The sequence below is a fragment of the Hypanus sabinus genome, chromosome 14 (assembly GCF_030144855.1).
Source record: "Hypanus sabinus isolate sHypSab1 chromosome 14, sHypSab1.hap1, whole genome shotgun sequence".
In the NCBI taxonomy this organism is placed as follows: Eukaryota; Metazoa; Chordata; class Chondrichthyes; order Myliobatiformes; family Dasyatidae; genus Hypanus; species Hypanus sabinus.
In genome coordinates, this window is record NC_082719.1 from 49456497 (window position 1) to 49470872 (window position 14376).

The 14376-nt window shown below is 40.6% G+C and overlaps 1 protein-coding gene across 2 annotated transcripts in view; it reads right to left on the bottom strand.

The window, feature by feature from the left end:
- The window catches only part of LOC132404723 (gamma-aminobutyric acid receptor subunit alpha-2), a 176960-nt gene that overhangs the window by 103526 nt on the left and 59058 nt on the right, over positions 1-14376 (bottom strand). For both annotated transcript variants that reach the window (XM_059989127.1, XM_059989128.1), the window contains one exon: positions 6099-6214. In XM_059989127.1, coding sequence (XP_059845110.1) covers positions 6099-6214 — 116 coding nt within the window. The remainder of the gene's footprint in view (positions 1-6098; positions 6215-14376) is intronic.

Genomic DNA, 14376 nt, shown 5'->3' on the forward strand with positions numbered 1-14376 from the left:
GATAAAATAGAGCTTCCCAGAAGTCTGCGGCTATGGTCAGATGTACAAAAGACCAGGAAATATGCAATGAGTACAATGTGCTCACCAAGGATAGTTGTTATATATGTGAAACCTGTAGAACTTTGTAATAGTAAATGTGTTTATCTTGTGTTAGGCCGGAGCATTGGTTGATACAGGTTGTTTTTGGGTGTGATGTATGGAAGAGAGTAATTATACTATTAAAATACAGAGGGATATTTCCAACACAACGTTCAGGAGCTTTAAGCTATTGCACTAGAGGCACTGCTCTAGGCATTTACCTACTTCCACTAGTGCTTCATCTCAGACCCAAAGGACTTACTGCTCACCCAAGCCACCCCCCCCCACCCCATGTGTACAAGACTTCTCAACCTATTTCAGACTCTTTCTGGAGGGTTCCAAGGGCAGCCTGTATTATAGGGTCTAGTGATTACATTTTCATTGCTTTAATGAGTGGTTCCTGGGTGCTTCCAAGATACTTAGCTTTGCTTAAGATGCTGTCAGACCTGCTGAGTATTTCCAAGATTTTCTGTAAACTTCAGCTGTAGTTGCAAGCAGAAAAGTTCCCCTTTAAGAAAGATAGAGATGATTTTAATCAGTGCACATTAAATTCAACCAGTGCTCAGGACTGTTGTTGTGCACTAATTCAAAAAACATCATTGTTGCCAGTACATAGGCATGGATTTTCTGAATGCCATCAGTTATCTTCAGGTCTTCGGATCTAAAGTTTGTTTGGTTAAGGACCATGCTAGGGACTGCACCAGACTATTATAGAGCAACATATAACTGGACTCTATGTGGAGCGCTGGGAACAGGGGATAACGAGTGTTGAACTTCAGTGTCCTCAAGTTACATCCAGCCACTAGGTGGCTGGATACAATTTCAGCCATCAGCCACCTAGTCCAATTTTCACATATACTGTTCTGTGCCTCATCCAAGATGCAGGAAGTACACACAGATGAAGTTGGTTTTCCAAGAACCTGTATCATTTACTCAGAATAAAAAAAAGTGGGGTAGTGAACATTTACAAATTCAACGCACATATGAGGTAAGGAAACCCTGAAGGCCATCATCATCAGCATCATCCTCATTTTCACTCAGTTGATCCAAACAGCACCCAAGCTAATAATACCACATGGATCGAGAGCGTACTTTGAATTCCATACCTGCCATTACAACATAGAAGTAAAGGTCATGCGGGTTCATCTGACCTCCAGCAAGATGGCACCAGTGACCAACACGACTAACAATGACATCCTGCAGACTGCTCATGAAACTACTACTTCTCCTTTATTACTTTTAATTATACTTCTACTACTAATCTGTGTGTGACTGAAGCCTGTAATTTACATTTTGATCATGTCATTTTGGGCTGACTGAGAGATCTTGCGCTTCTACTGTCTCCAAGGGAATTCAACATGGTTGAGAATGGAGTGTGTGGACTAATAGCAAAGTGTAAACCCACAGATATAAATAAATTTTAAAATGCATTGCAAATATTTTTATTCATCTCTGATTACAAACAAAGGCCATTATGGGCTGACAAGGCATCTACTAAATGATGATTGGCTATACTTTGCAGGACATGTGCAAAAACCAGGATTGGAACTCAATTTGTCCTACAGGGCTGCAAAGGTTAGTACTACTACAAAGACAGCCCAATAAGTGAATGTAGGGTAAGAGAAACAGTGCATGATCCAATCCATTTAATACTCATCTTATTGTGGAATACTTCATATTTTTTAAATTCAAATATAGTGCAAAATAGGCTTTCTCGGTCACTCAGCAATAGCCCGATTTAATCCTAGCCTAATCAGAGGACAATATACAATGACCAATTAACCTACTACCTCATCTTTGCACTGTGGGAGAAAATGGGAGCGGTGGTGGGTAATGGACCTGGGTCACCAGTACTGTGAAGTATAGTGCTAACCACAAGACTACTGTGAAGTGCCACACCTTGAGGTTCAGACAAAATCCAGACTGTGGACCTTTATCTAGTGAAACATACTCATTGATAGAGACACAATAGCAGCAGACTACAACACTGTAAATCATTGATGAGCCATTTGTTTTGGCCCAATTTTTCAAATGTTTTGGCCTATGAATTAATACAGCCATTTTGACAATTTATATTCATGGCACTTCCTGATTCCAAATGAGGGAATGTATATGCATATATTTAAATAACATTCATGATGCTTACCAGGCTGGGACAGTGGGTCTACCAGAGGAGGAGAGAATATGCTGACCAGCTTTATATTCACTGAAGTTCAGAAAAACCTGTATTAAGGCTAGGCAGACTGGATGTCAGAAGAACATTTAGCTAGGTTAGGATATCTCTAACAAAGAGTTAAAGGTTTGGGTTGCAGACAGCAGACTTAAGAATGAACAAAAAAAAATTCATTCCGAGGTCATGGAAACTGTGGAATTCTCAACACATCCGCTGTTGAAATGATCTCACTGAATATACATATATTTTGAGGTTCAAAAGGCAACAGGTGATATAGGAAGAGACTGGAACTGTGATATTGAGATGGAGGATCAGCCATATTCATATTAAAAGGCAGGGCTGACTCAAAGATCCAAATGGACCACACCCCTGTCCTATTTTCTGTTTCTATGAAAGCTACATCCCTTGACTCAATACCTTCAACAACTTCTGTCATTTACGTACAAAAGTTCTGCACAGATCACTACACCAATCTAGCAGATTCCAAAATCTGGAAGTTGCATCAGCTGAAGACAAACGGTCAAAAGCAACATAAAGCACAGTGGGGTCAGCTGGATCTGTCAGACTGTAGGAGAACAAAACACACAGACCTTCTGTCCACCTATATTGTTTTACCATAATGAAAATTAAACATAATGCATCATCATTCTTGCAAATAAGGTATACCATATTGAAGCCTGTAAAGATTTACTGATAATACAAATTCTGCTGTCATAAAACTGAAAGTTAAGTTTACAGTGCTGGTCTTAAAATAAACCACTTCAAAGCATCAGGTCCACTGGGTATGGTTGCATTTGAATTTAAGGTGTAAGTTGAATATAAACTAAGTGTTTGTTTGTTCTCTAATATAGCTTTAAAAGTCACATAAAACACCAAAGGGCTAGGTGGGGAACAGTAAAAGCAACTTGGAAGTTCTGTAAATAAGTGAAGGAAATATTCACAGCAATATTTCAGTTTGTCTTTTCAGAAAGTCTCCTCAGGGAAAAGTGGCAAAACTTCACATCTCTAACACAGTAACATATTTTCCAGAGTATTTAGTCCATACAAAATGAATAATCATTAACTCATACTTTTACAGTTTCAAGTAGAAATGGTTTATAGTACACATGCACATTACAAATAATTATTTAATTCTATTATGGTCAGATCAATTCATAACTTAAAATGCATGTGAAAACATTTAACAATCATTTTTTAAAAAATATTTAACTTTAAAAATGAGCACTACAATCACTAATATTTCCAACAATGTCCTCAACAATGCTCTCCGCTATTTAAAAAGCTACTATGAATTACTACTTGTAGTCTCTGGGAGTCAAATAATTTTAAAGTTGTTTCTGACTTGCATAGATGTATAAACCAATCACCTTCACTTCACTAATAAAATGTCAATGAGGATAATGCAGATGCTTTCTGAAGTTTCAGAACCTGCAGGTGCCACTTAGCTATAACATTTTTAATTCTTTTTTTCTGAAATCCATTCTTTGCTTTAGGAGATGCAGGTCATATTTTCTCTCCCAAACTTTTCAATATAATTACAAATTTTCATTGGTGACTGAAGATAAAGAGAATTGATCATTAATCAGAGCATCTTCTTCAGCACTTCTTTTGATACCATTTGCTTTGACTTAGTTAGCAGCATGCAGCCTTTTTTAATTACCTGGGATAGCATAATGGGCCTGTCCATCTTTATTATAAGATAGCAGAGAAAGAAAGCTCCGACTCTTAGAATCCTTTGTAGTTTACCTAACAGCTGCCTTTTTGTTTCTCTTGTTCTTCTCCAACAGGTTCATAGAAGAACATGGTGAAATATCCACACAGACAGACTCACACTCTCCATCATTCCCTCAGTAATTTGGATACTATCCACAAAAGGGCATCTCAATAACTCTTTCTTTGTGAAGTCACCACATTAGTTTCTGGGAAAATCCATGCTCCTCTACATTTGCTGTCAGAATGTTTGCACTCAAGCTACAAACAAAGTGTTTACGATCCACAACATTATTGATATCCTGGTTATGAGTGTAAGTCAGCTGAAAGCTCCCTTTCACCTCACTGAACTTACTCTACTAGCTGTTTCATTTTTGCAATGACCCACCTCATCAAAATTACTATAGTGGTGTTATGGTCCATATTATCTTGGTTTCTAGTTTGATTCCTTGATTTGCACCTCCAGACACTTCATCTTTTGTTTTAAGAATTCTAACCTGTTCACCACAGAGTTCCACCAGTCTCCTTTTGCCCCAGCACTATGGCACCACTTGTGCCATTACCAAACTTTTGCCGGATCTCCCTGGCTTTTGTCCTGGTCTACAATTTCTCCCTTTCTTGTCTAATCAAGAATTTCTGCTACTCCATCAACTCTATTACCAGTGACCTGCCTACGATATAGCACCCAAATAGCTGGCATTGTAAAAAATTTACTCTCGTTTCTAAAATTCTCACCATCAATATTTTCCTCAAATAATAAATCCATCCTCAGCTTCAAGGTCTTGGAAAAGAAATCACTCTTCATGAAACTTGACTTACTTTGCAAATTTCCGAATGAAGTGAGGAATGAGCCAACATTTGGCTGATTTAAACAATGGGCCAGATTAAAAAGGTCAGTATGTTGGGACCAGAGGCAATGCATGGGCTGGCATTCAGCTTGCTGATCAGCGAGGAACAACTAATCTCTGCGCTGAACCGAGGCTGTGGCCTGCAACTAGTGGGTTCCTGGACCGGCTGCAGTAATGAACTGGTTTTGTGGCTGTGAACTCACTTCCATGTACTTTAGTTCAGCGTTATTTATTTACTATTTTATTGCTTGTACTATTTGTTCATTTTTTGTCACATTAGGTGTTTGATGTTTTTTTTTGAAAATGGGTTCTACTTAGTTTCTTTTATTTTGTGTGGTTCCTGCAAGAAGCCAAATCTCAAGCTTGTATATATTATACATTGATAGTAAATGCGCTTTGAACTTACTAGCCTTTCTCACCTATTCCACATCTTCATGCTTGACTCCCTCTCGTATGATTTCTATTCAACTTATGGGACATAGAATCACCAAAGTAGAAAGGATGGACAATTGCATAATTTCACTACTACTCGTATACTTACTGCAGTTTTTATCCTAGACAACCAATGCAATCTCCTGAAAAACCTCTTCTCTGATTAACTGTCTTATTGTAGTGTCAGTGCCCCTATCTTTGTAATTTCAAACTTCCCTACAAATATTCTCTGCATGAATCCTTCCATTTTGGGGACAAGTCTGTACCACAACCCAGCTTGCATTCCCCACCACAACTTTTTCAAATTCTACCCTTTCATCTCTCCAACTCCACTCCTCCTCTAAGATCGTTAAAAGCAAACTACTTGACCAAGATTTTGTTCATCTTTTTAGTTGCCTTCATATTCAGCACATCTGAAATACACTGGTTAAAAATGGCACATCGTTATTTCTGATGTTCTTTTTTCTCTTTCTTCATTGATGGTGTAATTTTATATGAATTGCTGCACTTCAGGTATCATGAATTTTGATGAGGTTTGTCAGTTTATAAAGTAAATCTGTACTTACCAATACTTGTTCTCACACCAGGCTAATGAAATCAAACTATGTGATTTCCAGGTAATCAAGTGATAAATGCACTGTTCTGAACCATCGACTACTCTTTTGAGGATTGTGGATAAACAAATCCATAACAAATCAGGTACTCTATACTGATTAACTATTTCACCATAACAGCACATCAGTGATAACTAAGTCTTTAAACTTCTTTTTTGGGAAGATAAAAATATTTTGCATGGAATAAACATAGTTTTCTAAATAGAACAAAACTGTGTTTCAAAATACTATGCTTTTACTAACCTCCTAATCCTGGTCTTAGTCGGTTGTCGTAGCCATCCAGTAATCGGTCAAGAATTCTGGTAAAGACAGTGATTTTGTCCCTTGCTTCATCTTCTACTGAGCTAGGCTGCCCTGTTCTGAATTTAAAATTGTACATATTAAAATACATAATATGACCAGTAATTCCTGCAATCAAACCATTTGCAGTTTAAGTATTCAAAACGATTCTGACAATTCTTCAGATCATTGTAATGAAATTGTGAAGATACGCTTGTGGAAATGTTTCTGAATTTTATACAAGCATTACCCAGACAACTTTTTCTCCCTGATGGTTTCTCTCAACCACACCAGCATTACAGTCAATTGGATCAATGCATATAAAGTTACTGTTTCACAACATTGCAATAATTGATTAAAGTAAGGATGGCAAGTGGTGCAATCAATTTCAGAGGCATTAATCCAATATGCTGTCAGAAAACACTGAATATATTAGTAGCTATATTGTGATGTTAAGACCAAAAGCCACACTGAATTAAAATAATTGGAAACACAACAGTTTCAACGTGATTGCTCTAGAAATGAGGGATTCATTTTCAAACAACCATCTTAAATGATGTGTAGAGGGAAATCCATAATAAAGTCCCATGAAAGAGTTTAAATATTGGAAGCAATTCAAGGCACTTTGGGATTTAAATTCCCTAGCTTGCTATTAGTATATGAAGTGGAAAAAAAAATGTTTCAGCAATACTATTTGTACATAGAAACCCTATAAACAGTGCTTATTTTATGCAAAGCTTGAGTATAAAATTACTACAATGAAAAGCTACAGAAGTTTTAGCTAACGTCTCATAATCGCAATAAAACTATGAAACTTCATTTGCTCTCCCGGTGGTCTTTTTACGATAACTGAATTTATTAACAGGGAAAACAATATATTAAAATGTAAAACAAATCTAAACGACCTCTACATGAACAGAAAACTGGTTTTTCTTTATACTGTACAGAATTTATAATTACCACGGGACATCACTAAGTGATTTATACTCCAAGTACTATACCTTCTAAGTATTATAACAGCAATGTTTTTGTACAAAGCCAAAGATCAGTTATTTTAAAATAAAGTGTTCTTGAGAAACAAACAGAAGGGAGATTATCAAAAGGATTCCCCCTTTATTTCCTAAAAGCAGTGCCATGGAGATTTTTTTTTACACCCTCCTGAAACAAAGGGTGAAATTTTAAAATATGGTGGCACAATTTACTGTGCATTAGGTTGTGTTAAATACATAACAATTCTGGTTTTCACCAGTAAACCAAGTAAATTAATCAGGCAACTAACTGCAACTCAATCACTCAGGAAGATTTAACTATTGAACTTGGGGTGGAAATTAGAAACAGCAAAAGCTGAACTACAATGAACTTTACATTGCAATGTACAAATTGTAACAGGTAAAACATTGACTACATGAAGCAGATGCTGTTCATTCTGTATCTTAATTACCATCCACTAGCCTACTTCATCAAGACAATGACAATTTTCACATCAGAAAGCAGGCAGCTATCCCCTTGATACAAATGCCCTGCAAAACACTTTGCAATTGCTTTAGGTACATCCAACAAAATGTAGATTCTCTCATCAAATTGGCTAGAAAGTCTATTCTCTGCTGTATTTTGAACATCACATCAACATGGGGTCTATACAACACATCAATAAGGAACACTGCACTGAAGCACACTTGCCAACTCACGGGGATTCTTCGCTTACAACCACCACCTGCAGATCATTTTGCTAATCACAGCAAAGTGGATAAAACTACAATAAAATATCCTTTTAAATTCCGGTAGAACACTCTAGAACCTATAAAAAGAAAAACATGACTTATTCAATAACTGTTCAAATTATTGTCATAAAGTGTTTCTTTTTCAGAAGAAATGAAATTGGCTCACTATTCATCTAAAAAGACAGGGCAAAAGAAACCCCAGGGGTACAACTGCCTGAGCTGATTTGATTGAAAGACTGAGAATTGTCAGCTACTTGTAAGGTAGAAAATTGGGAGCGTTCCCTCTCATATGAGATCACAGAGATCTACTTCTTGTATTGAAAAACAGATAGTCCCGGAGTCTGGAAGAGCAGTGTATTTAATAGTTGGCTCTCTAGGAGTTGACAAATATTATGTTTTACAATATGATGTAATTTTTGCTCATATAAATTAATATATAATACACCCAATGGGGACAGCATTTTACCTTTGCAGCTTGAAGAATGAGCACTAGAATATTTTCAACAAGCAGCAGCTAATTTAAAGAATTCCTATTCTGCATTATAAAAGAGTGTTTATTCTCATAGTGTAAATTATAAGGAAAGTTGAAAGGGATATGCATCAATAAATCAAAGGATGTAGAGAATGGTCTCTTTTCTTAAATTTTACATTGAAGGGAGATAAGCCACGATATTGAGTGGCTTTGTGTTTGAATGTCTCCAATTTATATTTCTCCACCTGAATCATGGTTCATTCTTTATAATTTTCTCCAGTATCTTCCACACTACCAACATCAAGATAGTACCCCTATCATTACTATGACATAACTTATTGATTTAAAGTTTCTAACTAATGAAAGTATAAGTTGCGAGAAAAACGGGCCAGACCTTTGCAAAGCACAGAGAAATTGTGTTTCCCAGATTTCATCTTCCTGCCACAGTCATTACAGTAATTATACACACTAGACGATCCTTCTCAGACATCACTGATGACTTAGCGGTGTGTCATAGCTTCAACAAAAATTAACAAACACCTTACTGGAAGTGGTTAGTAGTTTCATTGAGGGCCTTGTGTAAATAAGCATTGGCTTAATGAGCACAGGATGAAATGCCATAGACAAAGTTGCTCAAATTATTTGTCAGGAAATGCAGAGGAGTCTTCACCTAAACGTAGACACGATTCAATGAGCAATTGCTGTAGTAATAAACTGCAAAATAACAAGCCATCGAGGGCCACAAAACAACACAGATTGGATACTTAACACAGCTAGGCATTAAGGCAACTGAAAACTAGAAGCACTGGCTCAATGAATGAACGAACAAGGATTATGGATAAAAGGTGGGTTTAAATGGCCTGCAGGTGATGAGATAGAAATGAATGGCAGGTCATTCCTGTTAGCTAGGACAGACTGAGAGGAGCCTGCTTGTGCAAACCTGATAAGACCCTCTCCCCTCTCACCATTGCTGGCACCAGATGGCACAGGACAATCTGGATAGATCCAGTGGAACTCCTTGTTGATCAATGGATCCATGATGAAACATGACCTCTCCTCCAGGCTCTTCCCTTCCCAGTGGAGCAGACGCTGCACACCTTGGCCACAACAATGTAAATCCATCAACTGGTGCACAGTGTACACTGGGCCATCTTCCACCATCCTACGTTTTGGAAGTGCAGGTTCGGATGAGCTGAGTGTCCATGGACAACAGGCTCGGGGCAGGACATGTGAAAGCGGAGTGTGATTCTGAGGGGCAATGGCAGTAAGTGACTGGATTGATGCCATGGGTAATGTTGAAGGGATTGATGAACCAGGGTGAGAGTCAATGCAGAAGGGCAGATCTTGAGTGGAAAGCCAGACATGGCCCCCCCAGGCCTGGCAGCACTAGGTAATGTTGGCAGCCAAGATGATTCTCTGTGCCCTCTTCCAAGCACTGCAGCAGTGGCAAACAAGGGCAATGGTGATAGGACCACCACTGTGGGTTCGCTTCACAGGGTAGACTGGGCATCGGCAGCCATCAAGCATTTCAAAGAGTGACATACCTGTGGCAGAGGAGGTGTGTAGATTGTGCGACAGCTCAGCCCAATGCAAATACATCCCCCATGAGGAAGAGCTATAGGTGGCGAAACATCGCAGGAATTTCTCCACTTGCTCATTGGCTCTTTCTGACTGCCTTTTGGTCTGCAGTTGAACACTACAAGTCAAACTCACTGAGGTGCGGAGGAGGAAGCAGAAAGATCACCAGAAGCAGGAGATGAATTGTGGGACCCGGTCCAAAACAATGCTCTGGGAAATCATGGAGGTCATCTACATTTTGGAGAGCCAGATCCACTGTCTCCATGGCCGACAGAAGTTTGGGGAGGGCAATGAAGTGACCCGCCTTGGAAAACTGGTCAATGACCATCATGATCACTGTGGCACCATGGCCGTGAGGGACCGGTAGGGGCTTTAGGACCCCAGAAGGCTGCTCACTGGAAGAATTGAACTGGGCACATTGAGGACAGGCAGCGATTGACTGACATACATCTGCAATCATGGTGGGTCACTGGAACAGCATCGCAGAAAATCTGTCATGCATTTGAATGTCTGAAGAGGGGTGATGGGGTCAGGAGTGTCTCTCAGTACACAGCTGCCAGCATATACATGTAGTTGTCAGATGGTGTAGGCTGGAGCAGGCTTGTGCTGTAGGGCCGGGCAGATCTGGTTCTCAAGCTTCCAGTCAAATGGGGTGAGGTCCTGCAAAGAGAGTTTGATGGACCATTTCAGCTAGGTCAAACTGTCATGACAGGGCATCCATTTTAATGTTCTTGGAGCCATATTGGTAGGAGATAGTGAAGCTGAATTGCTCAAGGAAGGCAGCACAAAGACGTGCGTACAATTGGTGGGTCGGCTGAATGGATACGAGGTTCTGATGGCCAATCTAGACCAGAAAAATCTCTGTGTTCTTCATCAGCCAATGTCTCCATTCCTCCAAGGCCCATTTAATGGTTCCTGTCTCCTATTCCATAAGGGTACTGTATACACTTGAATAAGGGTGGGTCTTCCTGTCTGGTCCTCACTGGGAGAGGAGGGCCTGGGCACTCATAGCAGACGTGTCTACTGCTATTCGGAAAGGTCCAGATGGGTTCAGATGGTGGAGAATGGGAGCAGTGGTGAAACATCTCCTGAGCTCGAAGAAAGCATGGTCTGTGGCAGCAGACCAGATTATCCAAGAGGTATATAGGTGATTTGGTGAGGGAGGTGAGATGAGTGGTGATTTGGCTGTAATAATTCATGATGAAAAGGCACAGATGGAGAAGCACAAGAAACACTGAAAAATGCTTTATACCTCTGAGCATCAGGGCTAAGCAGAGCTGTAATTCCATATTCAAGTTTGATGGTGCACCACTGTCATAGGCTGAATCAAAGATGGTGGCAAATCAGCATATAGGAGGGAGACTGCCAGGCTGAGTGGTGCCACAACAACAAACTCTAACTTAATGTCAGCAAGACCAAAGAGCTGCTTGTTGATTTCAGGAGGAAGAATCCCAAGATCCATGAGTCAATCCTCATCAGGGAATCAGAGGTAGAGAGGGTCAGTAACTTTAAATTCCTGGGTGTTACCATTTCAGAGGACCTATCCTGAGCCCAGCGTTTATGCACAAGAAGAAAGCATAGCAGTGCCTCTACTTCCTTGGGAGCTTGCCAAAATTTGGCATGACGTCTAGAACTTTGACTAAATTCTGTAGATGTATGGTGTAGAGTATTTTAACTGACTGCATCACAGCCTGGTATGGAACCACCAATGCCCTCGGAAAAAAAATCCTACAAAAAGTAGTGGATACAGCCCAGTCCATCAATGGTAAAGGCCTCCCCACTATCGAGCACCTCTACACAGAGTGTTGTCACAGTAAAGCAGCACCCATCATTAGGGACTCCCACCACTCATGTCAGGCTCTCTTCTCGCAGCTGCCGTCAAGAAGTTAGTGGAGCCTCAGGACTCACACCACCAGGTTCAGAAACCATTATTAACCTCAAACATCAAGCACTTGAACCAGGGGGATAATTTCACTTGCCCTGTCACTGAACTGCTCCCACAACCTATGGACTCACTTTAAAGGACTCTTCATCTCAAGTTCTCAATATTTGAATGTTTACTTATTTTTGTATTTGCCGTTTATTGTCTTTTGCATCAAGGTTGGTGTAGTCTTTAATTTTGTTATAGTTATTGGATTCATTCACTATACCCACAAGAAAATGAATCTCAATATGGTGACTTTGATAATAAATTTACTTTGAACTTTTAAACTTTGAAAAAGCACTGTAGCTGTTTGAGGGAGCATGGTCAGGGCCATTCAACAACGGCACACTTTCTCTGGATCCACGGTTATGGCTTGGGGTGAAAGGACGTGACTGAGGTGTGAAACCAGCATTTCTCTGACAGTATTGTTGGTTTTTAAGGAGACGCTGAAGGACTGAATGGATGTGACAGACGTAGTCTTGAGCGTATCTTAGAGAAAATGAGGACATCATTGAGGTAGCCGAACATATACCTGTGTAGCAAGTCTCAGAGGAACTCTTGAATGAAGGGTTAGAAAATGGCTGTATTGGAGGAAATTCTGAAAGGCATCACCAAGTATGCATAGTGGCCAGTGGGTGTTATTAATGGGGTCTTCCACTCATCTCCACAGCAGGTGCAGATCAGATTTTCCTAACTCGGTAGATCCAGCTTGTTGAATATCTGGGCTTCGCGGAGTGTCTGAATGTACTCTCCATCAAGAGGTGAGGGTAGCAGTTGTTAATGACGATTTTGTTAAGTCTGCAGCAGTCAATGTAGGGATGAAAACAACAGTCTTTCTTTTTGACAAAGAATCCTGCAGCAGCTGGGAACTGGAAAGGACAATTGATGAGGTGATCATTGATGGCTTGGTTCTCAGGAGGTGAGAGAGAGAATAGACAGCAAGGGGTGGTGTCTGGGACGAGATTGATTGCTCAGACATGTGGTCGATGAGACAGCAGTTTACCGGCACGGCAATGGTTAAGTTCTGGTATTCCTGCAGGAGTTTGGTAATGTTGAGTGTTTCCTCTGTCTTCGTAGATTTTGGGATAAAGACAACTGACGTTGCTGACAGGTGGGTTGACAACTCAGCAATGATCTGGATGACCAGGCGAACTGAAGATTGTGAGTGGAGACCCAGGAGTAACCCAAAATAGGAGTGTTGGTGAGTTGATAAGGAGGAATTGGATGGTCTGCGCACTCTGACCATCCCAGACCCCAACGTACATCGATCAATTGCCATGACACAGAAGGGGAGATAGGCTTGAGTGGGAGTCTACGCTGCACAAAGTCTGATTCAGAAAGTTGCCTGGTGCACCAGAATCCACTACAGCCTCATGTGCTGTACAGCTGTCAGAATGTGGAGGACAGAGAGAGTGAGTGGGGCTATGGTGCTGCAACAAGGAGCCAGGGGCAGCTGACCAGATAGAAGACCCTCGTCTCTAATGTTTAGTGCTGTTTTCATGGACATAGTGACGTTTTGAAATGTGGGTGATTGGCTGTAAACAAGCAAGTTGTTTTTCTACTGATGCTTACGATCCCAGGAGGTGAGGGAGGGGGGAGTGGTTAAGGGAGCTTTTCTGAATTGTATGGGTTCTGGACCGTTGCTGATGAGGGCTCTATGGGCTGAAATGGTTCTGGGAACAGAACTCGGGTTCTGGCTGATGATCCCATGGGTAATTCCATAAGATGCTTGTCAACAAAGGACCAAAGGGATAAAGCTTTCAAGGTCAGAGGGCATCTTCTGGGTAGCTCATCTTTCAAGCAATCCAAGAGGCCATGAGGGCAATGGGCCAGCAATGCTTCTGTATTCCAGCTCTTCTCCATTGCAATGGCCCTGAATTCCATGGTGAAATCAAGAACTGAGCATCAGCCTTGACACAGACAAAGTATCCGATCCACTGGCTCCCCACCTCTTCCTAGATGGCTGAAAGCCCAGCGCATCTCACTGGTGAATTTCTCACATTTATTGCGGATGGGGGCTTTATTGTCCAATTTAGCTGCAGCCCAGATCAGAGCTCACCCAGTCGAGAGTGAGATTGACTAAGACAATCTTGACTCGGTCCGTAGAATACAGAGATTGCTTCAGCTCAAAGTGCAAGGCACACTAGGAAAGGAAGTTGCAGCATCAAGCTGGCAATCCGAAGCGTTCAGGCACCAGAATCCAAGAATCCAAGGGAAAAGGTTGACTGATGTGGGGTTACTGCAAGCTGGTTGATAATGATAACTGATGATCAAATGGTTTTCTGCTGCATCAGGATCAGTTAATTATGTCCGTTGATGACTTCCTTTAGGTGAGCAAACTCTGCTGGTTCAACCCTACTATCGAGAAATGCAGAGGAGGCTTGACCCGAACACAGAACAGTGGAGACCCTTTAGCAGTGAGCAATCACTTTAACAATAAACTGCAAAAAAACAAGCAATAAGGGGCTCCAAAACAAGAGATAACAGATACTTAATACAAGGTAACTGAAGACTCAGAGCAACTGACTGAGGCTGGCTAGTTCGATG